We start from the raw sequence: 27,399 nt of genomic DNA, 5'->3' as shown, positions 1-27,399 counted from the left end.
AGGCTGGCTCTTCGAAAGCAAGGTCTCCAGACGGCTATACAATGCAGCACCATCCTCTCTAGTGCTAGGTACGCCTATGCAAATACCCCTGACAGTGACTCGAAGCTCAGAGCCCATTACCTTGCGTTGATCATCCGCTCGCGGTCAACTTTCAAGCGAAGCGGTACCATGCAACTGGAAATGGAAGAGGGAGGGAAACTATTCTTCGACCTCTTTGTTGCCATGTGTAATCATATGGTATGTCTTTAGCCTTTGGTGTTCCGTCTTTTGAGTAGTGCTAACATCCATTTCTAGGATGACCTTACAAATGCCTCAAAGTCACCATTCTCTCGTTAGCTCCTGAGCTCCCCCATCTCGATCCACTCATCACTCCCTACCATGCATCGGCCGACTCACTTATACTAACTGTACGATACCATCTCTTGATCAGTTTGCCATCTAAGATGACTATATCTTCCCTCCCTGTTCCCTATCAATACCCAGATTTATACTACTGAAGCCCAAGTGAGCTTCATCACCCAACTTAATATGTACAATATTCATTTCCTGTCGCTCTCTTTTCCTCCGTTTCTTCGTGATGCGTTTGTTACCCATTCTATCTTTATAAAATTGGACCGACCAGGTGTGTCGACGACTGTATTGCTTATTCCATTCTTTTGCACTATCTCCTATGTTTACACCTTATACCAGGCTTTGGCGCACCAGCGTTTCTATTGTCTTATGTCCATTCATATCGTGTTCTGTTTGTCAAATTTTGAGGTCTTTGAGGTTCGGGTTTAGGGCTTTGTTTTGTTGTGGTGCTTTCTTGGCTATCTCATCAAATTGCCGAGTGTCTAGGTCTTGGATATTACAATTATCATGCACAAATAACCGTCCATTCCTCTCACACGATCAGGGACTATCTCGAGTGGGTTGAACGGGTTGTATGTTCTTTCTCAGCTTTTCAATGCAATTCTCTTTCAACTCCTAAAAACGCACAAACACGGGTACTTCTTAATTCATTCTCACCGTAGTAGTATTTTTGAGTAGCGGTTGTTACTTAGGGGCATATGCCATTGACGTTCGAAAGAAATCTAATCTACACACATCCGCTTGATGCTACAGAATGCAAATGCAAGGGGAAACAGAAAAGGGGTATCATAGAGTTGACGCAAGGGGAAACAGAAAAGGGGTATCATAGAGGTGAACGCAACTTGAACTAGAAAAGGGGTATCATGAAACTGAATGCAACTTGAACTGAAAAGGGGTATCATAAACTGAATGTAACGGCAACTAGGAAAGGTTATCATATGAGTAAGGAAAAGAAAGAACAGAGAGAGAAGAAAGGAAACCACCAGTCGACCCAAAAGACCCAAGTCACCCAAAAAAGAGGCATCCGGCAATTGGAACATCAGAACATAGCTCAATGTTGGCGCCGTCGCTTATGCATTGGCACTACAATAAGTTCATCCCCGCTATCCGTGGATGGCGCAACTTCTCTTGAACTGCCTACGTCTCCGTCCTCGGCTTCATCATTCTCAACCGGTTCAGTGTTGACGTAGGGAGTAGCTTCACCGCCAAGTGCCGTCGCAACCATTGAGCTATGTTTCCCAGCACTATCGAAAGTTGTATACCCAGTCCTACTTCCGATAAGCCCCTCATGCGCACGTCCGAGTTGGCGAACAATTTTAGAATCTCGGTGATCCGCGTCGACAGCCTCATCATTGATAATATTCATGATTGCTCTATTCATACGCGGATCTCTTGAGTCATCGCATCTGCTGTGTTCGATTCCGTTGATAGACTCAAGTCCAAGTTGTTCTAGGCGGTTATCACCGCAAAACCATTGCTTGCCAGGAGCGATACGTTCATCAGCCTCACGGCCAAAGAGACGAGCATCCCTTATACCCACCAGATCAAGATCAAGGGCCACATTGTCAAACATAATATCCATGTATTCAGACTCAAGACATCGTCCAATAACATGGTCTAATGAAACCTCAGTGACCTTATCTGGCTCATGGCGAAGGTACCATAGCCCATATTCTCTCATACCAGTGCATTCGAAAGATTTAGTGATTTGAGAATCGGTCAACGGAGTGCTTGAATCAAAGGCGAGTTTAGGGTCTAAGGTATAGACTTTTCCTATTAGCCGTGCAGTTGTTGTCTGGCTAAGGAGAGGAGACTGAAGATTCGCATCGCACTCCATGAATCTAAACTCGATTGAATCGATGACTAAAACATCCGTGACCTTTCTCTTAAGATCAATTACTCCATCTCGGTCTAGTGGCATGAGCCGAACTCCATCACCAGGAATCAGTAGCTCGGCTCCAAGATAAACCCCCCTACAAAGCACGGATGCATTTGGCCATATGCCCTCGAAGTAGTATTTATCGAGCATACTAAACGAGGACATTATAGTCAACGCGTGGGGTATAGAAGGGTGAAAATCCGTGCTCCTTACCCCCTGAAGGTAAATAGACCAGAAATTTAAGGGTCTGATCTGGCTCAGGGGGACGTATTTGTAGTGGGTTGACATGTTCTTGTTGGAGCTATTCGGGTCTGGGAAAATCTCAATTCGAAAGCCTGAGCGGTTGAGTGCGTACCCCTTGTTGGTCTCTACAATGGCATCATGTAGATTTAGGGGCTCCTCAGGCACTTGAGTGACGACACCGCCATACCATGTAGGAATTCCAGCGAATTTCTTCTCCTTGGCTGAATAAACCTGGTAGGTCTGGGTCTGCCAATGGAATTTGATCTCTCCGTTTGATGGTTCCGCATACCAGAGCACCAATTCACCAAGCCTTGGAAAGAAGGAGTGCTGCATATGAACGCGGGTGAGGTGATTTTTTAGTAGCTTTCTCTCCGCTCGCCAGTCCATGTTTGAGTCCTCTAAGACGGGCCTTTCTAGTTTGCCGTCGGTCTTGAGATGGTATATCAATTCCTTAAAAACGTCTTGGTTCCCTTCGGCATCTACGGCCAAAAATTTCTTTCTTCTAGTACGCTCTAAGACAAGTGTTAGAGCCTGTAATCACCGCCATGGTTATGTTGGTGGGGGTTAATACTTGAACTGCTAGGCACTGACTGTGCCAGTCCTATCCGGTCATTCAACGCGCTGCGAGAAACACCAGAAGCGCGTGCAGGCCTCCTTTGAGTCGAAGTTGGCAATCCACGAGAGGTTGATACCTTTCGAACTGAACCGCAATGCTCACACTCGCAAGGCTCCGAGCCACCGTTCATCAAGTAGAGAAAATGAGGCCAAAACCTATTTGGAGAAAAAAAATATTTGCCGGAAGGATGGCCCCAGAGAAATTTATCTACCTGTAAAAGAGTACGTTAATCAAGAAAGTGTATTTGATTGATGACATGATAAGAAATGAAATCAAACGTACCAGTTCAGGCCTGCTTTGGCGTGGACGAGCCCAGTAGACGTACCCTTCTGGCAGTTGGTCAAGAATATATGTTTTGTCTAGAAAGTAAACAACAAAGCGCGTATTAGTTATTGTAAGAATTTTTTCATGAATGTGCACAAAGAAAATTTTTCACTTTATGCCATGCACAAGAGCCATTTCACGGCAATTGCCGAGCACCAGAGTATAGAGACACTACTCAAAGTTGATACTCTGGCTAGCTTGACGGATAGGGAGCCGTATAATATAGATACAGTCTTTTCCCGGTATCCAAACGGAAGGGAATCAAAAGAGTTACTAACCTTGCTGACACTCGCCCCTTTCTTTCATCCATTGCATCCCTAGCTTCTCGAGATAGACGGTAGCATCGGTTTCCACACAGTTAGAATGCTGCGGCCAGGCGCTAGGGTCACCATCAGAAAAGCTATTTATGGGGACGACTACCCGGCCCTTTTGATCGACTTCATATCCCTGTGGTCCCATGTTGATATATACAGGCCGTTCTAGAGGGTGGTAGCTCTTCTTAACGCGACTTCGAAAGCTGCTGGATGTTGATCCAAGAGCGAAGTGAGCTGAGAGCTAATCTCAAGAGCTTGGCACAGATAGGTAACTTGTTAGGCTTCACTTCGAGTTCAAATGTGCTTCATTGCTTATTGTTAGCTGTCTCACTTGTTAGGCTCGAGTCGGCGAAGTTTGAAGACGTATATAACAGGTGAAGAGAGTGCTGCGAGGTTGTTTTATTTGGACAGTCAAAACAAAAAGCTGAGGACGAGAGAGGTGTGCTTTCAATAAAGTTATCCACGTGACCAACTACTGGCCCAGGGTTCCAAAAATGAGACAAAGAGACGAAAGAGTTGATTGGCTGGGCCTCCCCCTTGCAGTCTTCTCAGCTGAACTCGGTACCTCGGCTGAATATTATTAATCAACTAACGTAACGACTTGGTCGCTAAGCAGAAGTTGAAACTGGTTACATCTGACAAAAGACATATGTAGCTATATATATATACACCTCCTATGAGATAGATCAAGTTATCTACCTCATCGCCTCATAAATCTTCAAGGGGCCACCAACAACCCAACTGATGTTGAGGTTTTGCAAAAAATCTATAGGAACCAATGACTGGATCCCAGGATCTCCCATGTCTATCTATATATAGATGGATTAAGAATTTGTTAAGATGCCGATCTCGCAGTAATTATGTGCACGATTAGGCTGCTGAAGTAAGCCCGGTAGTCTCCTGTTCACCCTCCCACACCCTCTGCAGTTCATCTTCGATCTCTTGCCGGCGAGCCTTGAGAGAGTCAACATTATCCAGCTGTCGCCTAAGCTCTTGTAGTTCTTTCTCAACACCCATCTTCTCCTTCTCTGTTCCAATGCGATCAATCTCCCAGCTCATTCCATCAGCTCCAAGACCCACAGAAAGGTTGAAAGTGTGGTACTTCTTTAGGGAAGCCCGGGTCGAGATCGTGATCAGTGTAATGCCTCGCTCCTTTGCACGCTCGTACAGTAAGCCCTCCACATCAGAAGACACTGCGGAGGTTGCCTCATCCAGGAATACATAGCGAGGGTCATGGTAGAATAACCGCGCTATGGCCATACGCTGCTTTTCTCCGCCACTCAAAACATCTTTCCATTCCTTGCGCCCGTTCCAACCTCCTTCACGAGCTGGGAGGTAGCCCAGATGAACTGCCTCAAGGATCTCCATTAGGTGGTTATCAGTGCGCCCGCTCTCTCGCATGTCAAGTTCATTGTGAGGATAAATAACTTGATCACGTAGTGTCCCAGTGCTCAAATAAGGTCGCTGAGGCAGGAACATGATGCCGTCTTGCCCTAAATTTCTTGGTCGGCTTACAAGTCCCCTGTACACAGGCCATAGTCCAGCAATGATCCGAGCAATAGCAGATTTACCAGCCCCGTTCGGCCCAGATATGAGCAGGTGTTCGCCTGAGTGGACAATAAAAGACAAGGATTCGATAAGTTCATCTCCGCCTTGCGGGAACAATCCAGGTGCAACAATGGGAACATTCTCTAGGCGCACCCCATCGAACCCACTGTGAATTGTTCCTTGGACATCAGAGAGTGAGTAAAGTTCTATTTGGCTCCCACGGGGCTGGTGGTATGAGTTGGCATGAACACGATGAAGGGTCGATATCAATGTGTATACGCGCGAGGTATATCCAGCGAGCTCCGATAAATCCTTGATGCTATACATCATACGGCCACCCGCATCAGCCAAAGACAACATTAGTCGTTTATTTGTTATGAACTCCTTCATACGGCCCCGTTCTCGGTTGATACCCGCTCCAGGGGTAGCCATCTCGAGAATTCCGCCAGCTCCACCCCATGCTGGAAGGAAAATTGGTAGTGATGTGATTAAATACCCAAAAGCTGACCACGAATACTTCAATAACATGTCTTCGAACATGTTATATCGTATCTTCAACTTATATATACCTTCCATCCATCGTTGAAGATTGGCAAAGCTCTTCGAAAGGAATACCCGCTCGATATCAGCACCTCCATAGAACGCGATCTCTTCGGCATTCGCCAATAGCCTGGAATGTAGGCTGCGGAAATCGCCTTCCTTCTTCCCTTCCACTGCCTTGAGTTTCCCGAATGGAGGGGAATGGCCACGGAGAAGTGATGCAGTGCCAATATACCCGCTTAGTATACCAGTTAGAGCCAGTGGACCCAACGAACGATAAAGCTGGTAGTTGAAAACGATAAGGTCGACCAGGGGTTTTCCAAGTGAAGAATATAACGATGCAACAGCGCTGCAGAAAAGGGTGAGATCCTGGGTAATAAACTGATCAACTCCTTGGCCAATAGCTCCATCAAGATTGCCCAACTTGTAGTAATTCATGTTGTCGTTCAAATAAAGGTCGTGTACATAGCGAGTAAGTCGTGTTCGGAAAGCGATAGAAACCTTCGATTTTAGAAATTTGATCATAGCGTTTGTGTATGAAGCGAAAGTGCCGATGCTGCACCACTTTATGATGCCCCAAATGAAAGCTCTTCCTTTCCCGGCCACCAGATCCCGTACAATCTCACCATCCAGCCTAGCCACCACCAGAGATAGGTATGTTCTTAGCATGAGAAAGACACCATGGCTCAGAAGTAGGCCTGTTTCCTTGCTGTTCCATCGGGGAATCATGATGCTCAATAAGCTGAGCAGTTGGTGCAAAAAGGCTAAATTCAAACCAGGCTTGGTGGATGGCGGTGGTGCCCCTCCATATCCGTCCCGTAGCCCAGCTGCTCTTGGTGGGTTCAAAAATAGTCGTCTGTGGGCATCAAATGTCGTTGATTTTGTAGGGTGAATGGTGACTTTGGAGGTACTGGAGGAGGTAAGGCTCGACTTGTAAGGAACATATATAATCCTTGAGCCATCTTTGCCTCGTAATCCGGAATTCTTGCGCAACAGCTGCCTCCCTTGTATCCTTTCCTTTGACCAATCCTTCCACCAGCTATATCCTCCATAACCTGTTCCAATAATAGACAGAAGTAAGGCGACGGTCGCAGCTAGCTTTACAGTCCTTGACGAATTTCGGACGCGGGAGAGAAGTAGTTGGGAATAATGCCGAAATAATATGACCAGCGGGTCTTCCGGTCGCCGAAGAGTAGATTGAACTGCCATATTGCCTTCACGTTAGGACCATAGGCCGTTTCATTCACTGGTTATCTTGATTTGAATCCCATGGTCCCGCGACTAATCCGGGCAGTCGCCACTGGGTAGCAAATAGGAGGTGAAAAGCCTAGATATCGTTCAAAAGGTATCAAATTCGTCTCGTATAAACCGCAGCAGCTACACCATATACTAGCTGTTGTCCTGAGATGAAGTTGAGTAAGTTGAATTTAACCCCAGATTCTCCATTGAAAGTTGGTCGACATTGTAGCATGTGAGCTCTCACCCACGTGACCATGTTTTGCCGAGGCTAATTTTTGCCAAGATCGTTATAACACTTTGTTACTAATATTAGCTCCTGTATAGCGGTGATTGGATGCACTACGAAATTCAAGGATACTGGCTTTGAACAAAGGAGTTCGAGGAATTATGATCCTTATATTCCCATCTCATGCTCCCTAGAAAGATGATAGCCTTCGTTCCTATAAGAAAAGAACTACTCTGCACAAAAGAAATATTTTAAATAGTAGCTTATAAGTGTCCAGAGATTCATCAAATTTGTAGTTATACTCTCACATACGCTATAAGAAACAAATTGATCAGCGGCAGTCATAACATACCCAAAGGACGAACAAGTAACCGTTAATACGAGGTACTTACTGGCATCAATTTGCTTAATTTGAGGCAAAGCAAGCCGTACTTTATTCCGATAAAGAGCAGGCGCCGCTTTCTGTAAGGGGTTCCCTTCAAAGTACACCGTATTTAACTCTTCTTTGTCTTTCAGCTCACGCTCAACTTCTTCAAAACTAGCGAGCTGGTTATTTGATGCCCAAAGCTCCTCTAACTTGGTAAGATGAGATAGGTTTTCTAGCCGCGACACTTTGTTGTTGGATATGTCTAGAACACGGAGATTTGTGTTGCTTTCAAGCCCAGATATCCCAGTAAGGAGATTATCAGATAGGTAGAGCTCCTCGAGGTTTGAAAGAGACTCTAGTCCAGATAGTGTTTCAATTCGGTTAGAGGGTATTGAAAGTATTTTGAGATTAGTAAGAGACGAAATGTTCTGTTGAAAGAAGATGGACATGGTCAGTTTTATGTGGGTGTAGAATGTTTGAGCTTGGAGTTGGTAGTTGGCACCTTAATTTCGGATATTTTGTTCTTTCCGAGCCATAGCTCTTCAAGAGCTGTCAATGTGTCAAGGTTGTCAATTTCCTGTCATTTACCAAAAGAAAGTTTTGTCAGTTCTCAGTCAAACACATTCCGTCATATTTTGAATCGGCCTGAATAGGTCTTGGGTGGTAGTTTCTGGGCCATACTCTTATCTTGTTTGCACCAAGCTCCAGATTCCGCAATTCTTTGAGCTCTTCCAGCCCTTCGATTGTTTGAATTCGGTTTTGAATGAAGTATAAATCCTTCAGGTGTACTAATGTAGAGATATTCTTGATATGTTTGATATCATTGAAACTAAGGTCGAGGCTTGTCAAATTCACGACGTGATCCAGCCCTTTCACGTGTGAGATGTTGTTGTCATAAAGGTCAAGTTCTTTTAAGGTTGGTGCGAGGTTCTCGGGGAGATATATGCGGGTTATTTGGTTCTGGCGTAGACATATTTTCTAGAAGAATGCAAGTTAGAACTGTTCATGGTAGACGCAGTATACCGTATGATGATAGAATAATAGTGGTACCTCGATATTCATAAACCGTTCTAACTTCAAGCTCTTCATGGACGATATTCTGGAGTGAACCAAATATATTTCCTAGAGTTGTTTCAATTAACTTCCATGCGCCGTAATGACGTACAATTCTAAAGGGAACTTACATCCGCATCGTCTTCTAGATCAACGAGCAAATCTATTATGAGAACGGCATAGTTAGCATGACTTCTATCTCTGTGGTACTATCATGGCCTAGTCTATACCTTCATCGGCTTCAATTTCTTCAGGAGGTGGTCCTCCAGTATCCGCATGTGGGTTACTCAGTACCTCAGGGTTTGTGAGGACCGCGTGAGGTTTAGCTGGTTTGTTTTGATCCGTCTGTTGGTCGCTCATATTGTCATGGAGGGGGAGGAATGGGCACAGAAGTTCAGTCAAAGATTTCGAGGTGCTTGCCACGAGGCGTAGTATTTAGCAGGATCGAATAGTGTCGTAAGAGTAACCTCGTGCAAGGGTACAGTCTACCTGGTATGGGTATAATGTCGTTCTCGCATTCAAGTTTATATTATTGATAAATAAGCTAGTGAAACTCCTAGGCAGCCAGGAACCGCTGCTTGGGTGTGCAGGTGCAGGTGCGTCATGGACACCACGTGACCATCTCCCGGCCAGGTGCCCTGGCAGCATGAACCCAGCCGGTAAGATACTACGGATCAAATGGGTATGCTACGTGCATCAGAATGCCACAGGTTGGTTAAATATCAATCTATTAAAACATAGACTAGAAAAATACATCAAGTACCTTAAGTTGAAAAAACAACGTTGCTAGAACGTATGCAACATGAACGGGAGAAAAAGAAAATCTCAGATATGAAAATGCATGTTGGGTGAGAAGTAGATAAATAATAGGGAGAAACAAGAACATCTTGTTCTAAGAAAGATGAAGAAGGATGCATATATAGAGCAAACTAGGTGCCCGGCTAAAAAGGAGGGATGTTAAATGTGCGAAATTGAATGGAGTTGGTCCTTGGGACTTTGAGAAGGTAAACGGATATAGAGTATCAAAGTCGAAAAATAAATAGGTCAATAGACTTGAAGAAAAATGAAAGGGTAATAACGAATAAGTAAGGCTCAGAGCTAAAGCTGATGCGTAACTGAATATGTGGTGTCAATGGATGTATAACTGTGGGTTTAAATAACTCGATAGCTGGAATATCAAAAAGCAATGAGGACAGATATGATGAGAGAAATAGAGGAGTCAAGGAAAAGGTTGTGCAGTATGGCGACTGTTCGCAGATTCGGGGTTTGGGGTGGAGGTACAGGATGAAAGTAGGGCAGATATGGGGCAGGGCAGGAGGGTAAGACCCGGAAGTCAAGGTCATGAAGACTTCAGGAGTCGATAGAAAATGTAGGTGGAGAAGGAGATGTAGTGAAGTGGGTAGAAGGCGAAGTAGGTGCAGGAAATTAGATAGCGCGGGGGGGTAGGTAGAGAGGTGCGAAGACAGCCAGGTGAATTGTTTTTCAAAAAAAAGGGAGAAAGATAAGGGAATTGGGGGAATGGAGTTGAACATACGGAAAGGAGAAATCAAGAAACTAAGGAAATGGTGCTTGAAGGGTAATAACAAATAAAACAAGGAAAAACTAATAGAAACAACCAGGGTATTAAAGCGAACGTGGCTCGTTTAAGAGAGCATCTTTTTTTAGGTGCACAGGCAGGGTCCAGAATTTTTGGGAGTTAATTAACAGGGGTTAGATGAAGATAAGAAAGACGTCAAAGTAGCATAGACTGGATGCTAGTTGTCTCGAGAATGCCGGTGCTATAAGGCAACGTCCAGCACCAAGCTCACATCTCGCACTTGGCTGTGAGCTAAGTCTTCTAGTACTGGAATGAGGTCGAGGAGCTCGTTGTCATGGGCGTCTGAGAACCAGCTGCTGATTGGGATTGCATGCTTTGGGTGGAATATGTAGGAAGTCGGGGAGTTATCAATAATAATTGTTTCTTTAAGATCACGGCCAACTTGTGATAGGTCCTGGGAATAATTTAGCAAAGGATATCTAGCAATGCGTATTTGACGAATATTTGGCATACCTTGACATAGTTTCCTTGGTGGTTGTAGCAGCTATCTCTAAAGAGGCGATGATGGACAACTTTATGGATATCTAGTTTATCTAGTAATGGATCTCCATACTATAAAGGATTTAGCCACAGGTACATAATATAAATCTTTTGGAAAAGAACAACAAACCTTTGATACGGATGCAGTGAAAACAACAACCTCGTAGAGCTCACCAACACGTTTCATGAACTGGTCTACTCCAGGACGTTTGATCACATATATATTGTGATATTGTCCCTCTATCTCGACGGGTATGGTGAAATCAGCTCGATCAAGAACCTGAACGCAAAACTGTTAGCGATGCGTTTATCTAGAAAGGAAAGAAAAACGGTATGCATATCATACCTTGAAGCTGCTATGAACAAGAGTTTCGTCGAGATCCAAGACTAGGCATTTCCTGCCAGAGAAATGGTCTTGAATGGGGGGCAATAGCCATTTTTGCTTTTCGCTTTGAACAGATGGAACAGGAGGAACCGGTTTATCAGGAGCTGGCTGGGGATATGCGAGGTCCAGGGGAGGTGGAGGTGGAAGAGTGGTTTGATGGACAATTTGGTGGTTCGCTTCGGTGGCTGGCTCATCGGCGCTGGCGTTAGGGTACTGGTCACGCATGTCGGTTTCGTCGCTCCGGTTCTGTTGCTCAGGAATGGTAGTTGATGTCTCTGTAGGTTTCTCAGTTTGGCCGGTGGCTAGAGAGTTTGATGCGCCAGATTCCTCTGACGAAACATGTACTGGGTCAAGTCTGGAACTCTCCGGGATAACTGGCTCGGTTTGGTGGTGAGTGTTACTGTCACGGCCAGAAAGAGTGGATTCTTCCTCATCTTCTTGCTTTGTCGCAACGGCCGCTTTCTCATCTACAGCAGCGACGACACTATTCTCACCCAAGGGGGCACTTTGCTCATCGAATATCTTGATTGCTGGCTTTTCAGTAGTAACATCAGCGTCATCCTTCCTGTCGGCACTACCCGACTCAGCAACGCCAGCATCCGCTTTCTCGGATATTGGTTGGGTGGTCCGGAGTGAATGAGGTTTGACGGTCTGCTTTGGTGGGAGTGAAGCCATGTCTTCACCATCATCGTCCTTGGGTGCACGGCAGCAGCTTAGAAACGACCATAGCGATCCCCTTTGCTTCCTATCAGACTTTGGATCATGCTTGGGCCGTGAACCTCCATTTTTAGAACCGATATGGGCACCAGCTTGTTCTAGAGGCTGTGCGTGTCGTGATCTTGTGCTACTAGCCTTGCTGTGGCTCCCCGTCAGGTTTGATTGCGAAGTGGATAGCGAGGCTCCAGTGCCTTCCCGGTTGGTGTCTTCCGATTGCGAATGTTCTTTATTCTTCTTTGACGAGGACCGAGACGGTATGCGGAGAAAAGACCGCTTCTTCTTTGGCTGTTCTGTTGTCTCTAGAGCGGAAGGGGATGCATCCTGAGGCATGTCGGAAGGTCCTGTGTGACTTGCAGGAGCTACGCTCGAGTCTAGTTTCAACGAGGTTAATCTCTTGATATTCACCCGGCTATAAAGCAACGTGATCGTCGACATACCTGGGACTCCAGAAGGGGCAGACATTTGTACCGTACGATATAATTATTTCAGCGACGACGCCAGAGCGTGGAGAGAATTGGGCTAGCTCGGGCAATGAAATGGCCTTGTGGGATCCCTCTCCGTCAATTAAGCACCTGGCCGCTGTCAAGGGTGAGTCGTAGGGCCGACCGATAGTTCCCAACGGCTTCTAACCGTCAATTTCAAACTAAGTAAACGTTGACGTTGGGTTAACGTTTTTGTGCTAGAAGACAAGCACACCCCCCAAAAGCTATCGTCGCAGTCACTGTTGAAAGTGTTAATAAGGAAAGGCCGAATATTTCGAGTCCAGCAGCCTATTGCAAAAGAGTCTCTCCTAATTTGCCGCCTGCTCTTGATCTTGAGGCGGCAGAAGCCGAGTCGGAGGTCGAGAACTTCCCTCCCCCTTTGGAGCGTGCTTCAAGAGAGTACCGCCTGCTCGGTCCAGACGAGCGAAACCGGCGGTTATAGAAGTCGCAAAGCGGCACTGAGACAGATGGCCGGCACCGGCAGCAGCTTGGGCAGTGTCTGAGGGCAGCAGAGGGTCGAAGGTGGTCGTCGGGAGCGGTGGTCGAGAGATCGAGTGTCGGTGCAGGTCGGGTCTCTTTCTTAGAGCAAGCAGCAGAGGCAGAAGGAGGAAGAGGAAAGCGAAAGGTCGAAGTTGGGAGCGCCAGAAGTTCTGGGCAGGCTTACGTAAGGCAGCTTCTGCTTTGCTGGGTGGTAAAAAAAAAAAAAAAAAAAAATGGAAAAGTGAAAAAGGAAGCTGGGTGGTGGTGAGAGTAACCTTGGTATTGGGGCCGTAACAGGACGCTGCCCAGCGGGTGGTCAAAGGGGGGGCGACTTGGGGCGAAGGGGGCCGGCAGAGCGGTATTGATACGGGCTCGATACGGCCGGTAAGAAATACTTTATTTTCACTTCGTCCTCGTTCGCGAGCTAACTAGCTAACCATCAACTTCTTCGCGGTGCTGGCCTCTCACTCTGGCTACGGAGTACTAGTGCAGCTGTCCGTCTCGAGGCGACAGGCTTGATAACTCGACTTGCTCGGCCTCCCTGTCAGGCAGAGGCAAGGTGGTATAAATAGGGTGTGTGATGGCCCCCTCTGGAGACCGCCTTATTGGGCAACGACCTGCCCTCATCACAGTCCAGGCGGCCAGGGTGTCTGCTCAGTGGCCAATCTGCGGCGCTGACTGGCGTGAGCCAGGGGCGACAGCACGCTAGCGGCTGGTCTGCAGCGGACTAGGAGGCCGCTCAAGTGCTCCCGGTCACAGCCAGCCTGGCCCATCAAAAGGGTACAGAGTACCAGTTGTGAGGCCTTTCTCGTCGCCCAGCGTCAGTCAGGAATCATACACAACCGAGTGCAGCGTACAGACGACATGGTACCATGCACGGCGGAGTGTTGATTCCAGTTATTATTGGGCTGGGATTCTCATCACATTGTTGCTGATCTTCAGGTTACATAACACTTCTGGTGGATGAGAGGACGGTGGTCAGTAGCTATATGGGGACCGATGCCGGGCCTGGAGCGTCTCTTGATTTTACGCATGACAGGGGCGTCTCTTCATGGTTGCCGCGTGATTCTCGACACATCCTCGACATGACACCCATTCCAGCAGCCGGAAAGGTTATTGATATGGAGAGGTCACTGCTCTGGCCGACCGGGGGTAGGGTCAACATGTTCTACCCCAGCCAAGCTTCGACGGAACCTTCTGCAGGTGCTCGACTTATGGAGCAATATATTTACATAACCAAGAAGCGATTGCCGAACGACCGCAGGCGTTCTCCACAGCTTGGGGTCAGCTCCTCCTCCCAGCTCCTTGACTGGCCTTCGGGGCTCTGGCATGCTCATCGTCTTGCTTTCACGTGGTAGATTGAGCTTTTAGCTATGGAGTACTTTCTCTTCCATTTAAGTTGTCATCTTTGGATGCACAGCTCTCGATCTGATCATCGTGTTTTGCCCTCGATCTAGCCAAGACTTTTGCGGCTCGAGCCAGACACGAAAGGCGATGGGGCAGGGGGCTCGACATAACTATCTTTTTTTGCGCTGATCGTAAAGGGCAGAGATTATATACGAGATATGAACAAGACAAGCTTTCCTGACAGTATCCCGCGAGGATCTCAAAATGTTGTCACAAGGTACACTCATTTCCCTGGCCGTCCGTTCTTGCAGGAATTGGGCATGTTTAAACCTCCGGGGCCCGAAATTTTCAAACTCCAGACTAGCTCCATCAGGCATCATCACCACTCATCACCAAACCCGTTCAATATCGACAGCCCCGATAAACTCTGGAGAGTACATCGGCGAGTCTGGCCGGAGCTACAAGATCGAAAAGACACTTCAGGAGGAGACATTTCCTCCACGCCGGGTTTGCCTTGCTAAGTAAGTTCCCCCATCTACTCCGTATGACCATCTAATTGCTCACCACGCTCTTAGCGCTGCCAATGACAAGTTCATCCTGAAGTACATCCATCCAGTTAATTTCAGTGACCTTCGGGAATTAAACCGTAAACTACGCGATGCTAGCCATGTCCGTCTCCCGCAAGACATACTCCCAGAGAAATCAATGTTCGTTTTTGAGTGTTTCACTGGCCATCTCTTTCAACTTGCTCAGAATGATCTGCCTCTACAAGTCACCAAAAGGATTCTTAAAGATGCCCTCCGTGGGCTAGCGGAGCTCCATAACAAGGATATTGTCCATACGGGTATGTACTGTCTTTTGCAGACGAGAGAGCCAAGGCTTATGAGGCAGATATCAAGGCAGATAACATATTCATCGACTGGAAAGGCAATGGCAAGTATACCATGTTGAGCGAGTCCAGCTGGGGGATCTCGAAGATGCTGCTTACATTCCTCCCGGGTCAGCGATGATTGGAAAACAAGCAGGAAACGAGATGTGGAGAAGTCCCGAAGCCCATGCATCAGGGCCTGTGAATAAACCATCCGACATCTTCTCTTTTGCTCTTGTTGTAAGTCTTTATACCAAAAACCCAGGACTTTAGAGGCCTAGTTGCTTATCTTAATAGTGCATCTATGCAGTACACAAACGGGTCATCTTCGCTGTTGGGGAAGAGGAGTTGGGCGAAAGGATAAACCCGCTGTCTATTATATTAGAACGGCAAATTTCATACTTTGCAAATGAAGATGGCATAGATGGGCTTGTGAAATACCTAGGAGACAGTCCTTGGGTCCACATTTTCCAAGTCATCCGAGATGGCTTCAACAGCGACAACCCACGTAGGCCGTTTGCTCTTTGGAAGGATGTTGATGAGTAATTTAAGAGCCTTATTTGTGCCATGACGAATTTAGATCCAGAGAAGAGAATCACTGCCGATGAGGCGCTGGCACACAAGTGGTTTGAAGGAGTTTAAGACGCACACGGGGAAGTAAAGTCTCATGGAACAAGTCCCGAATACTCTCTAATATACGGAAAATATACTATCAGTTTTGACAAACAAATCCAAGTAGTAGAAGTAATTGACTATAAAACCTAGTTACATCGAAATAGCACCGCCACCGCTTCGCGATAATTAGGCTTACACTTACTGGACTACGTCTAGATCTAGTCTCGTAATCAGCATCCTATTTGTATTTCGTTGTTGATGTACTTACGGGACAGCCCTCGCATCGCCGAAGTTCGATATAATAGGCCGACAGGGGGAGTACTTCCCGTCTTGCAGGAAGGCAGCCCAAATTCTCACCATTTTTCTATATATAACCAACGACATTGACATGGCCACCTGTCAAAAAGACAACTTCATCCCGCGTTCCACCTGCGTGGGCTCACTCTTTTGGTTGAATGGTCTGGCGTTTAGACGCAAATATTGCAGTCATCGGTTACTATTATTGCCCTTCACTCTCAATAGAAGCTGAGAAAATGTTCAGGCTCTCACCCGCCAAACCTTCCTCCTCAGGTACCAACCCAAAAGCCCCGCCAACATCGGCGGAATACGACAATGGGCTGAGAGTCGAGGCCAAGAACGTATACATGGTTATTTCGTCGACGGGGCTTCCACGACAGTACCACTGGGGAGTACTTATCGCTTCTAATGAACTGGGAGGAGTCATTTTTCACCAAACTCTCAATGGAACCATCTGGCGATATACAGTTGAGTTCGAGGATATTACGAGATCCACGGAATTACTCGTTGTTTTAAAACTCGGCGAGGTCCCAGACATCACGACTGAGTGGATGGACGCTATAAAACAGTGCGTTCAAGCTACTGAGGTGCCAGGAGACGAGTTTACTTGTCGAACCTGGGCTCTCGCGGCGGTATATGAACTTGCCAACTGCGGGTTTATCGGAATGGAGCCAAGCTGGGAAATCATGAAGAAGATTGAGGACGAAGCCAACGACATTGCGATGGACGCATTATTTTCCAACCAAAAGCTCGTCGTGGATAGTCGTCAGTGTACCCTTTGAGCCATCTGGATTGTAAAGAGATCCATCGTTTTTATTTCCACCTCACAGTTAATTAATTCGTTTGCCATGGTATTGTGATGTGGTTTATAATGAAAAGGATAGTAGGGTGGAAGAGGGGAGGGGAGACAGTTGTACCGACAGTTTATCAAACACAGCTTTGCTATCCAAAGTAGCTTCTCTGGCTCTAGTTCATTAGTTATGGTAGCCCCTTTTCAAAAGCATAATCCAACTCTACTCCAGTATCTTCGTTGCCCATATCTTTTTGCCCATATCTTTTCCAAATACGCTCCTATCCACTGCCAAATATATCCTTCAATCCCGCCGATGTTGTTATAAAGTTATGGCCTTAGCGGGTTTCGCCTGATTATATAAGCCAATCCCTTTCAAACCTACAAGAGAACATCGTCGGAACTGCATGAAATCGCAGAGCAGTTGTAGAACTGAGCCAACCTGGCAATGAACAATGGCATCCTCAACACTTCGGACTGCTATCAACAGTCGCCAAGTGTACGTTCGAATGCAACCGGCTCCTCGTACTTTATCCCAGAGCAGAGCGGTTTTGAAATCATTGCAACAGTTTGGGGAAGTATCCTCATTTCTTAATACAAAGGTAGAGTCAACCGATTCTCTTACAGCTCAGAAACCGCAATACCAATATGCAGAATAGTATTTCAAAATTCGAACGTCGACATCTGGGGGCACGGCATTTGCGATCTTTGAATCGCCTGAATCCGCCTCCAACGCTATCAGGGCCTCGCCGTTGACGGTTCCTCTGTCTAACCCGAGGCCGAACACTTCCAACTCGCACATCCAAGAACACCCAAGCTCCTCCAATCCTACCGAGAATGCCACGCTTCACCCGTCTAATACATCTAGCGAAGCCATCGAATGCACAATTACAGAATCAGAGTATGACCACAAAGCAAACATGAGAAAAAACCCGTATAATATGGGGTTCCAAATCTCAAGGCACTGGATGGAGGTGCAGGATTTAATGCGCGCACCAGACAACAGAGTTCCTCTGGCTGAATACGCGGATTGTTTTACAAAACGGAAATTTTCGATGCCATTTCGAGTTCAAGACCGGTACTTTGAAAACACGGTTAAGGCGGGAGGAACTTCGTTGATGCAGATGTGGAAGCAAGGATTGGAGGAAGAAAAGAGGAAGAAGGAAGAAGATGCCAAATGCCTCGATGCCGAACGCCCCCAACAAAATACCGATTCCGGATGAGATTCATTTTACCCGAGAGTCTGGTCTACACGTTTGGCAAGCCGTTGGAAATTGGCGGTCGAACTATCGTCGTTTCCAAATACGCAGCACGCTTGACGTTGGTCCCGGGCATAACCATAAGTCTTTATTGGGCCATGACCACTTATTATTCCTTTGAAGCTCGGTTTTCTACCCAGACGGAACAATAAGTGCATAAATGCACCTGAATTGGATAGAAAGTAGATACCAACGGCCATAGGTACCCAATCTTGGTGGCCACAGGATCTTTCCTCTTACGAACACTTGGAATAGAGTCGAATGACCTGAAGGTACAGATGAATGTCCCACTGTCAAAGATTCACATACGTTCACCTTTCGGACATTTCATTGGAGGAAATTTTGGCAGAGTGGATGTCATGCGAAGCAGCTGGACCTCCGCGATAATTCCAAGGCACTTTACAAAGGGCTAGGGCTTCGCTCCAAATTTAGTACCGTGTTGTTCAGTTTTCAATTGAGCATAGCTGGCGGTCACTATATGTTTATTATTCCATGACAAGTAATTTGCAGCAACTTGTGTTTAACAACGCTCTGCTAGCATTATTATACTAATGATATTTTCCAAAACTAAATTTATACATATTCAGATGAATGACATTCAAATATCAAGATTTCATCCAAAGATGGGGAAATTCATGCCATACTACGTTACCAAAGTCAGCATTAGTTATGAAACTGTGAATTTGGAAAAGAGCTGGTTATCACTCACACTTGGAGGGTCGTTGAACCGTAATCCTTGGTTGAGAGCACTGATAGTGGCAAGTTCGTTCGCGGTAAGATTGAAGCTGGTTGCATCAAGGTTCTGCGCAAGCCTCTCCGGGTTGTTGCTCTTCGGGATAACAGCGATGCCCCTTTGAGTTGCCCACCGCAGCAGCACTTGTGCAGGGGTCTTTCCATGTTTCTCAGCAGAAGCTTGGATGGTTGGATGTTCAAGCAGCAATTTGGTTCCCGTCGCCGCCTTGTTCTCCAATTCAATGAAGCTCTGCGGACCAAGAGACGAGTAGGCTGTAACCGCCAATCCTTCGCTTTGGGCATAATTGATCAAGCCTTCCTGGGTGAGGTATGGGTGATGCTCTATTTGCAGGGTAGCAGGTCTGATACGAGCATACCGCAGCAAGTCCATGATCAACTGAGAGCTGAAGTTGCTGATTCCAATGCTGCGCACGAGTCTCTTGTCAACGAGCTCTTCCATTGCGCCCCAGGTCTTGTACATTGGTACATCACTAGCCTCGGCTTTCTCCCCGGGAGCACACCACTCTGGGGGGTATCGAACCTCGGGATCAACATATTTCAGGGAGATAGGGAAGTGAACAATGTACAAGTCGAAGTAGTCAATGCCCCAGTGAGACAGCTGGCGACGACAGGCTGGTTCAACATGTTTGGGATCATGAAAGGTGCCCCAGAGCTTGGAGACGATGAAGAGATCTTCTCGTTTCACGATGCCATCTTTAATGGCCCGGGCCACGCCCTGCCCGGCCTCTTGTTCATTTCCGTAGTCTGTGGAATCTGGATGAGCAACGAGACATGAAATTGATATATGCATGTATCACGTACCACAAGCACCGTCGAACAGTCGATAGCCAGTCTTGATAGCATTGTACACCTGGTCGGCGCAGGTCTCCTTATTGACTTTCCATAGTCCAAACCCCACGATCGGCATGGCATACCCGCTGTTCAGTTTCACAGAGGGAGCCGTTAGATTTGGAGCTGTAGATGACGCCATGTTTTGGTATGTCTTCTTTTGATGTATTCAGTATGATAGCTGCAGTATGATCGAGGGTACAATTTTTGTCAGCAACTGAAAAGTGCAAAATCTAATTGAGTGGAAGAAGCGAGAACTCGTGGTGGTTCGATGGCGATGTATCTTGGGAAGTTAACCAGCGGAAAAAGGACAATCAGTGGGTACGGCGTATTATTAACTAACGAGGGCTAAATATAAATGCAATTGAATCAATATCTGCGAGGATGCCTATGGGGTCTATCGGTCAAGAGTTATGGATCTAAGAATAATGCTGGTCTCTTCTTGTACTTATACTCGAGCCAGTCGACTGAAGACCGAGATCCGAAATCAAGCATCACACCGGGTGGCAACTGCACGGCCTACACGATGACGACAAATAAAATTGGCTGGAGAGGCAGGCAGCTTGGCAGTGGACCCACGGGATGGCGTTCAGACGTCGCTTCTGGTGCCTGCAGGGTATAACAGGACATGAAAGAGAGCCAAGGTGATGGCAGTGCTACGAGTCAGGGGGTGAGAATCGCTAACTACTGTTTAGAACACTTGACGGGATGCATTGCCCTCTATCAAACGGCCATCTATTAATGACGACGAAAATAGTACCTGCAAATGCCTAGTCTTCAAGGTCCGCGTCAACGTGGAATTTCTTCCTTCCAGGACCCATAAGTTTCTGAATCTTGACTTTGTTCACTTGCGCGTCGACCTTCTTCTCGATCTCCTTGATCTGATCTTCGGGATCAGTGGCCTCTTCCGAGACGAACTCCAGTACCAGCCGTCGGCCGAGGAGATGAGTATTGCGCAACGCGTCCATTGCATTCTCAGCCTCCCTTGAGCTGACGAAGTCGGCAAATGCGAAACCACGGGCAGTCCGGTCGAACTTCTTCGGCACACGGACAGATCGGAGCTGGCCATACGCCGCAAACAGAGACCAGATATCCTTCTTGGTGGCTTGGAAGGGCAAGTTCTTGATGATGATCTTGGTTCGTTTGGCGGAGGCCTTCTTTGCATTGTCTTCTCTTCGTCGTTGCTCAGATGCATCCATGCCCTTGTGAGACGGTTTGATGACAAGCTCGTGCTGGTCTAGCTTATACCCGTTGAGCGCCTTGAGAGCTGCCTCAGCCTGGGCTCGACTCTTAAATTCCACAAAGCCAAAGCCCATGCTGAGTCGTTCGCCCGGTTTCTTGGGGTCTGGTCTGGTCTTGACCTGTGCAGAAATGAATCCGTCAAGAGGTCTGAATAGATCGCTCAGGCCGGCATCAGTAGTAACAAAGTTAAGATTGCGAACGAATAACGTCGCGCTCTCCATGGGAGCCTCCGGCTCATCTGCCTTGAAGGTGTCTGATGTAGAAAAGCCTTGGGAGACGACTTTCTGGTTTAGTAAGGACGGCATTGTGACTGGAGGGCCGCCCTCGAACAAGTTCTTGGGAGCTTTCTCTACATAGAGAATTGAGTCGCCTATTCTCTTATAGGCAAGGCCCTTGAATGCCCTTAGGGTTTCATCAGGCATAGCAAACTCAACTATAGCAATGGTGCCACTTGGTGGCATAAGAAGCCGTGTTAGCTGTCCAAAGGGTTCACAGAGTTTTCTAATATCTTCAGATGAAACCCCGTATGTGAAATTCTTTAATAGGAGAGCAGTGTTTCCTCTTTCACGTTGCTTGAAGGACTCTATGTTAACACCGTTAGCACTGAAATAGGCTTTGGTTTCCTGGATAACATGAGTCTCTGCATGAGCTTGCTTCACAGCAGCATCCGAGGAGGTGGGGTCTAAAAGCTGTGACTTTGAGACTCCCAACCTGTCTGCTACGGAGGCCATTACTGCATCAGTCTTTTCAACTCATTAGCTATAACGTACATTAAGAGGTTGAGTATAAGGGATGACTAACGTTCATGTATAGAGAATTCCAACTGAAAGTGGAAGAAGCTGCCTCAGCTTTCCTTTTGATTTGCTGTTGCTTCTTCAAGGGGAGCTTCGAGATCTCAAATTCATCGAGCTTGTACGTTTTCTTGGACGATGCAGGCAATATATGCATCAGGCGACCTTGGAAGTCTTTCCCATCTAATTGCTTATATGCTTCAATTGCAGCGTCACTTTCAACGTATTGAATGTAGGCAAAACCTTTGCTAGTAGAATGTCGAGTATCTGTGGCAACATGAGTCTGGTTCAGTCAGCTTTGATCTTATATCATAAATCAATGATTGATAGCTGGAATAAGAAAAGATACAGTCATCAGATTAAAGAGGCATCTACTAAAATACTCTTCCTGGTAACATCATATGCAAAGCATCAGATGTCCCTATCAGGATAATCATCATATAGACTATGGGTGGATTATACGATGGATTAAGGGAAAATTTGGAAATCTTACCTCCTCGATTTTACCAAAACGAGAAAATGTGGCATTTAGATCATCCTCAGATGCATTATAAGGTAGATTCCGTATAAATAGTCGTCCGGTGAGTCGGATAGATTCAATATTAGCGTCAGGAGGAGGCTCCGGTACACTCTCTTCCTCTTCAATGGCAGCTTTTGTACTGGATGTTTTGGCAGGAACTGGAGGTTGATCCCTTGCATTTTCTAATGGCTTGCCTTTCCAAGTTTCAGCAGCCATCTCATCCTCGTCGTCAAGGAGGCCCAGGAGACGGGATGTCTTGGATCGTAGCCAGTCATCATCATTCTGTTGTACTGGATTCTCCTCATTTGGATTCACTGCATCCACATCATCAGATTTGATCTCTGGTTCGGTTACAGGGTTATCAGTGACTGCAGTCTCAACATTATGCATCTCAACGTCGTCTTCGTCTTCAGTGGGTTCCTTTACAGCATCAATTGCAGCCTTCTGCTCTTGATGTGCAGTTGGAACTGCACCACTGTCGGCCCATGTCCGAGACTTCGTTGGAGGCTGCATAGCAGTCAGGTATTCTTGCAGTTTTTCATCCTCCTCTGTATCCTGTGTGTCACGTTTCCGCTTGAGAGAAGGAGGATCCTTCTTAGCATTTAGGTGTTTCCTATACCTGGCACGTAAATCATCTGAGTTATTGGCGTCGACCTTTGAAAAAAAAAATATGGTCAGCTTTCTTCCATTGATTCCTTCAAGGCTTGTTAGCCTCGCAACAGCCAAAACTGAGTACTTAATGTGAAACTTCTGGAACGGAACTTCAGAAATACTTACAGGTCTAGCCATTTCCACGGATATCTTCGACATGTTGATGAACGTCTTATTAAAATATTTGACGGCAATTTCAGCGAGATCTGGTCCCTTGAATCCCACGAAACCGATCCGCCGATTGGGAATAACATGAGCATCTGTAACCTCGAACCGCTGAGCAAAGTGATGCCGCAGCTTGTCACTTGTCAGTGACGGCGGGAGCCCAGACACAAACACTCGAGTACCCTCCATCTTCTATCCTAGATAAAAAAAAAAAAAAAAAAAAAAAAAAAAAAAAAAAAAAAAAAAAAAAAAATTCTTGCAACCCTCGTCACATTCTCCCGTGGAGGTTGGCAAGTGAACAGAAGACAAGAAGAATGCAACAATCCTTGATGTTGTTTCTTTCTTTTCTTGCATTTAAAAAATATTTTTTTCTGCCAAGGGCGGTGAGTGGGTTTGTATTATGTCATCAATCCCGCCAGAAGAAAACGTCTGTGCACACTCGCTCTGTCAGCCTTTCGTCACCAAAAGGAAAAAGGAAAACAAACGAATAAAACGGACGGGGAGAAGCGACAGGACGAAAGCGACAGAACAGACAGACTTGACAGCAAGCCACCAGCCAGAGGATCTTCTGACATACCTGCTGACGACCACGAATTTATATCCCTCTTCCTCCTGATTCCTCTTGTCAGTCGCCATGGCCACCGAGAAGCGCGAAAAGCTCGAAGGTACCTTGTTTCCTTGCCCCTTTTATCAGTTTCCCCTCTGTGGTTTAGACGGGTGAGCTAACGAGCGACATGCGAACGGCAGCCCAGATCAAGTCTGTGGACATGGTGAGAGAGTGTTTACCTCAGTATAAAAGAGGATCAGCGTCTAACTAATTACTGGAATAGAGCGAGGACATGCAGCAGGAAGCCATTGAAGTTGGTAAGTTTGTATCTAACTACTCCCCCGCGCGCTACCTGCTCAAACAAGCTAACACGCCATTATTTAGCTACCGAGGCCATGGAGAAGTACCATATCGAAAAAGCAAGTGAAGAAGCGATCTGGAACAACTGTGCTACGTTTGTCGAGATATAGCTAACCGCGACCACCATAGGACATTGCGCAATTTATAAAGAAGGAGGTTCGTTGGCTTTTTGGTGCACGGATATAGCGATGGCGAGGGTCACAAGCTGACAATGGCGATAGTTCGACTCACGAAAGGGCGCTACCTGGCATTGCATCGTCGGAAGGAACTTTGGAAGCTTCGTCACTCACGGTATGCTAAGCTTGGGCCGTTTGAAATGTTTTGGCCTAGCTGACTCGCAGACAGAAACCAAGCACTTCATATACTTCTATCTCGGCCACTGCGCCATCCTCCTATTTAAAACACAATAAGTGTTCGGACACTTTTTGGATTCCTCAAGCAGAGCGTGTCATCTTTACTTTCCCCTCTACCGGATGATGCCCAAGCCCCCGCTGTGAGCCAGACTCGGGGTACTCGGGCAAAAAGGTGTGATTTGGAGGGAGAGATTGTGTTAATGAATTGTTGTCGTTCCCGGCTTCAGGGATATATGCCGCTTTTATGTTAATGATACTCTCTAAAGCAAGCATGGAATATGGTTTATTGCTATCAAACATTCCTAATATCTGTTGAGTCTATGGCTGCTTTTGAAGCACGGACTTAGCCTCTTAAGTATCTTAACAATCTTTTTTCATGTATTGCGCTAAAGCATCTCGCAAATATAAATTGATTAAGTACTATGGATTGAATATACACCTGAGGTTGTCTTGGAACTCAGAAAAGGCCAAGGGTATCTAAGCTAAGAAGGACAATTCCAAGGTAGCTATGAAACAAAAATATTAAGGCTGAAGAAGTGTAATAAACTCGAACCAAGGAAACAAGAGTATTAATCGTAATGGAAAACGACAAAAGGAACACTCTTAAACATAACTTCATGTCAAAAAGTGGAAGCAATCAGGTGATATAACACTTGTGGTTATTTATAACCAGGCTGTTGTGGTGGTTGATATTGTTGATACGGCCCTTGCTGCCCAGGCGGTGGGCCATAATATTGCTGCGGAGGACCCCCCGGCGGCGGCCCTTGCCCGTGGCCACCAGGCCCTTGAGATTGGACGTCCGGTCTCATTCTGGTATAAAGTTATTAACACTGTAGCCCGTGTTGGCTAAAGGTAAAGAGTATGACACTTACGACATGTCTTGCGAGAACCGGCAGATATGGCAGTATACTTCCTATAAACAGTACTCTGTTAGCAAAGTTGCGTATTTAATAAGTATTAGGAGAGTCAAGACTTACTTTATACTTGTGCATGGCCAGTGGAATAAGTGGCTTTGAAAAGACAATGTTTAGTATTCCAAGTAAATAAAGCGCAGGCAGAGGCTCATTCATACAATGAAGCAGACGGTGAAAAAGGGCCTAGATGTAGAAGAAACGTTAGTTGGTCATTCTATTAAAAGGAGAAACCATCATATTCCCTGTAATCGCTGTTGAGATGTTGACTGACCATCTGGTAATGCATCGACCCGACCAGTTACCGCCTAGCGAAGTAGTATAACGGGTTAGAGAAAGACGATCCAGACGCAAGGCGCATAGCTGCATATACACAGCATCCAAGGTCGCATCTTACAGTTCTGGCATTGGGCAGTGACGTTCTCATATCCTTGCAGCTGCGAGGTGAACTCTGGTAAGGGGAAAGTATTCCAGGATTAGTCTGCGGCCTCTTTCAAGCTGTATCGCTAGGCAGTCATCAACAGGCAAGATTTCCCCGGACGTACCGTGAGTACCGAAGGTTATGCAGATAGCCATGGCTGTTGTTTGGATGCGACTCAAGGTATGGTGGTCGTTAGGCGTAAGACCCTCGTCTGAAGGCCGAAACAGTCGTGAGTTGTCGTTGTTCGTAAACGACGGGAAAAAGCAGAGCGAAAGGATCGGAAGCTGCTTATGTTTGGCACGGAGTACGAAGGGCGAAATGACGCAGCGCCAGACTTGGCTAGGATCGGTGAAACCAGGCCGGCTCTTTTTTTTCAGCCGCAGGAACAGGAAGTCAAACTGAAGATAGGAGAAAGGAGTCAAGCAACCAGTTCGATCCACACCAGTTGGTCGCTACTTCGGACGCGATAACAACTAGCGATCTTTCTTCTTTCTATGGCGCTTTCCATGATACGAGATAGGCTGCTTTCGTTGTGGTCGACACTCAGGAGCTGGGGTGCTGCCCTTTTGCGTCGCCATTCACCTCTTACCACTCTGTTAAGTCGCTGGTTAACCTGGGGCGTGAAATCGGTATGTGCTGTTTAACTTATCCTTGTATATTTACCCTTTGCTTTTACAGAGTGCTGACCATTTGGTTCATATATCAGGGAAACCAATCTGATCCGAACATCAATGACGTTATTGAAATTGAGAGAGATGCAAAAGGCGAATTCATCTGTGGCGGCTTGACAGGAATAGTTGAACTGCTTGATAATGACACTGTCATCAAGTCACCTTTCCCCGGCCCTATGATGGAAGACCATATTCAAGACATCGCTAAGGAGGCGGTTATATATCGGCGAATCGGTCCCCATGAGAGGCTTGTTAGGCTAGTCAGTCATTCAAGTGATGGCATTATACTTGAGTATATGCCAAATGGCGATCTCAAGAGATATTTGCAATCTCATGAGTCGAGCTCAGTTCCAAGGAGTCTCAAATTAACTTGGGCGTACCAAGTATCGGAAGCGGTCCAGCTTCTCCATAATAGCAATATTCTTCACTGTGACATAAAACCACGAAATCTTCTTCTGGATAACGAACTTAATATCAAAATAATCGATTTCTCCGGCTCATCTCTAGATGGTTCTAAACCAACTTCAGGTGAAGGAACTCGATTCTATCTGCCACGCGACTGGAGAGAACCGCCAACTATAGCAACAGATCTTTTTGCGCTAGGCTCGACTCTCTATGAAATTTTCCAGGGAAATAGTCCTTTTGAAGATATTCCAAGTGATGAAGTGACAATACGTTATGAGGCCCAGCAATTTCCAAATGTTTCCGATATTCCATGCGGCGAAATAATTGAAAAGTGTTGGCGGTCAGAGATAAAGTCTGCTCAAGAAGTACAAACTGCTATCAGAAACCTTGTCAACATATAACTTAACGCCTGCTGTATCCTTCATCTCGATGATTTGGACATTTCTCTGGATACGTTGATTGTCCAAGTGTCGTATCCTTGGGTTGAGGGCATGATACGCCGCTCCGCCGTGCTTCTGGGCATCGGTTAAACGCTTTGGAAGTTTTATTGCATGATGCTGGACATCCACGGTAATGTACCGTCAACACGAGGTATTCGCACATTCTAGATAATATCAGCTTATCGAAGGTCTTTTGGGCCTCAGGATGTCAAACCTTGCTGTGGTAGTACTATTTTGTTTCCAAAACCGCAAATAACACTGGACACTGTGGAGAGAAATCGCCAACTGGCGTCCACTGTGGTTGTTCCTCTATTGACCCTGTGT

The 27,399-nt window shown here is 46.4% G+C and overlaps 12 protein-coding genes across 13 annotated transcripts; 5 read left to right on the top strand and 7 right to left on the bottom strand.

Annotated features, from left to right (window-relative positions):
• Nucleotides 1–741: 741 nt before the first annotated feature.
• TERG_05777 (uncharacterized protein) lies at nucleotides 742–3,795 on the bottom strand. The gene has a single exon (XM_047748492.1). The coding sequence runs from the start codon at nucleotides 2,858–2,860 to the stop codon at nucleotides 1,403–1,405; it is 1,458 nt and encodes a 485-aa protein (XP_047604475.1). The 5' UTR covers nucleotides 2,861–3,795; the 3' UTR covers nucleotides 742–1,402.
• Nucleotides 3,796–4,597: 802 nt separating this feature from the next.
• Nucleotides 4,598–7,024, bottom strand: TERG_05776 (uncharacterized protein; the record flags this gene model as incomplete). Its single annotated transcript, XM_003233860.1, has 1 exon — nucleotides 4,598–7,024. One exon carries the CDS (start codon nucleotides 7,022–7,024, stop codon nucleotides 4,598–4,600), a length of 2,427 nt encoding a protein of 808 aa, XP_003233908.1.
• Nucleotides 7,025–7,576: 552 nt separating this feature from the next.
• TERG_05775 (uncharacterized protein) lies at nucleotides 7,577–9,060 on the bottom strand (the record flags this gene model as incomplete). The annotated part of the gene is made up of 7 exons (XM_003233859.1): nucleotides 7,577–7,593; nucleotides 7,673–8,075; nucleotides 8,150–8,224; nucleotides 8,329–8,625; nucleotides 8,698–8,769; nucleotides 8,832–8,863; nucleotides 8,931–9,060. The coding sequence occupies 7 exons, from the start codon at nucleotides 9,058–9,060 to the stop codon at nucleotides 7,577–7,579; spliced, it is 1,026 nt and encodes a 341-aa protein (XP_003233907.1).
• A 1,418-nt stretch (nucleotides 9,061–10,478) lies between these two features.
• TERG_05774 (uncharacterized protein) lies at nucleotides 10,479–12,341 on the bottom strand (the record flags this gene model as incomplete). The annotated part of the gene is made up of 5 exons (XM_003233858.1): nucleotides 10,479–10,691; nucleotides 10,751–10,849; nucleotides 10,908–11,057; nucleotides 11,124–12,250; nucleotides 12,317–12,341. The coding sequence occupies 5 exons, from the start codon at nucleotides 12,339–12,341 to the stop codon at nucleotides 10,479–10,481; spliced, it is 1,614 nt and encodes a 537-aa protein (XP_003233906.1).
• A 2,111-nt stretch (nucleotides 12,342–14,452) lies between these two features.
• TERG_05772 (serine/threonine protein kinase) lies at nucleotides 14,453–15,602 on the top strand (the record flags this gene model as incomplete). The annotated part of the gene is made up of 4 exons (XM_003233856.2): nucleotides 14,453–14,709; nucleotides 14,764–15,032; nucleotides 15,127–15,296; nucleotides 15,354–15,602. 4 exons carry the CDS (start codon nucleotides 14,453–14,455, stop codon nucleotides 15,600–15,602), a joined length of 945 nt encoding a protein of 314 aa, XP_003233904.2.
• Nucleotides 15,603–16,204: 602 nt separating this feature from the next.
• Nucleotides 16,205–16,750, top strand: TERG_05771 (uncharacterized protein; the record flags this gene model as incomplete). The annotated part of the gene is made up of 1 exon (XM_003233855.1): nucleotides 16,205–16,750. One exon carries the CDS (start codon nucleotides 16,205–16,207, stop codon nucleotides 16,748–16,750), a length of 546 nt encoding a protein of 181 aa, XP_003233903.1.
• A 463-nt stretch (nucleotides 16,751–17,213) lies between these two features.
• Nucleotides 17,214–17,981, top strand: TERG_05770 (uncharacterized protein; the record flags this gene model as incomplete). The annotated part of the gene is made up of 2 exons (XM_003233854.1): nucleotides 17,214–17,360; nucleotides 17,418–17,981. The coding sequence occupies 2 exons, from the start codon at nucleotides 17,214–17,216 to the stop codon at nucleotides 17,979–17,981; spliced, it is 711 nt and encodes a 236-aa protein (XP_003233902.1).
• Nucleotides 17,982–18,630: 649 nt separating this feature from the next.
• Nucleotides 18,631–19,740, bottom strand: TERG_05769 (uncharacterized protein; the record flags this gene model as incomplete). The annotated part of the gene is made up of 3 exons (XM_003233853.1): nucleotides 18,631–18,660; nucleotides 18,727–19,514; nucleotides 19,572–19,740. The coding sequence occupies 3 exons, from the start codon at nucleotides 19,738–19,740 to the stop codon at nucleotides 18,631–18,633; spliced, it is 987 nt and encodes a 328-aa protein (XP_003233901.1).
• Nucleotides 19,741–20,368: 628 nt separating this feature from the next.
• Nucleotides 20,369–21,571, bottom strand: TERG_05768 (multiple RNA-binding domain-containing protein 1; the record flags this gene model as incomplete). The annotated part of the gene is made up of 1 exon (XM_003233852.2): nucleotides 20,369–21,571. The coding sequence occupies one exon, from the start codon at nucleotides 21,569–21,571 to the stop codon at nucleotides 20,369–20,371; it is 1,203 nt and encodes a 400-aa protein (XP_003233900.2).
• A 2,030-nt stretch (nucleotides 21,572–23,601) lies between these two features.
• Nucleotides 23,602–24,284, top strand: TERG_05767 (uncharacterized protein; the record flags this gene model as incomplete). Of its 2 annotated transcripts, XM_003233851.1 has the most annotated exons (7): nucleotides 23,602–23,632; nucleotides 23,715–23,737; nucleotides 23,798–23,831; nucleotides 23,899–23,933; nucleotides 24,004–24,030; nucleotides 24,096–24,165; nucleotides 24,220–24,284. In XM_003233851.1, 7 exons carry the CDS (start codon nucleotides 23,602–23,604, stop codon nucleotides 24,282–24,284), a joined length of 285 nt encoding a protein of 94 aa, XP_003233899.1. The 2 variants fall into 2 exon arrangements, with proteins under 2 accessions (XP_003233899.1, XP_047604474.1); XM_047748491.1 differs by having other exon boundaries at nucleotides 24,096–24,284.
• A 602-nt stretch (nucleotides 24,285–24,886) lies between these two features.
• Nucleotides 24,887–25,714, bottom strand: TERG_05766 (uncharacterized protein; the record flags this gene model as incomplete). Its single annotated transcript, XM_003233850.1, has 7 exons — nucleotides 24,887–25,037; nucleotides 25,100–25,140; nucleotides 25,205–25,237; nucleotides 25,300–25,324; nucleotides 25,413–25,446; nucleotides 25,536–25,589; nucleotides 25,684–25,714. The coding sequence occupies 7 exons, from the start codon at nucleotides 25,712–25,714 to the stop codon at nucleotides 24,887–24,889; spliced, it is 369 nt and encodes a 122-aa protein (XP_003233898.1).
• Nucleotides 25,715–26,053: 339 nt separating this feature from the next.
• TERG_05765 (serine/threonine protein kinase) lies at nucleotides 26,054–27,036 on the top strand (the record flags this gene model as incomplete). Its single annotated transcript, XM_003233849.1, has 2 exons — nucleotides 26,054–26,188; nucleotides 26,266–27,036. 2 exons carry the CDS (start codon nucleotides 26,054–26,056, stop codon nucleotides 27,034–27,036), a joined length of 906 nt encoding a protein of 301 aa, XP_003233897.1.
• Nucleotides 27,037–27,399: the final 363 nt, after the last annotated feature.

This window comes from Trichophyton rubrum, assembly GCF_000151425.1.
Source record: "Trichophyton rubrum CBS 118892 genomic scaffold supercont2.6, whole genome shotgun sequence".
In the NCBI taxonomy this organism is placed as follows: Eukaryota; Fungi; Ascomycota; class Eurotiomycetes; order Onygenales; family Arthrodermataceae; genus Trichophyton; species Trichophyton rubrum.
This window is presented reverse-complemented; position numbering and strand designations above follow the sequence as displayed.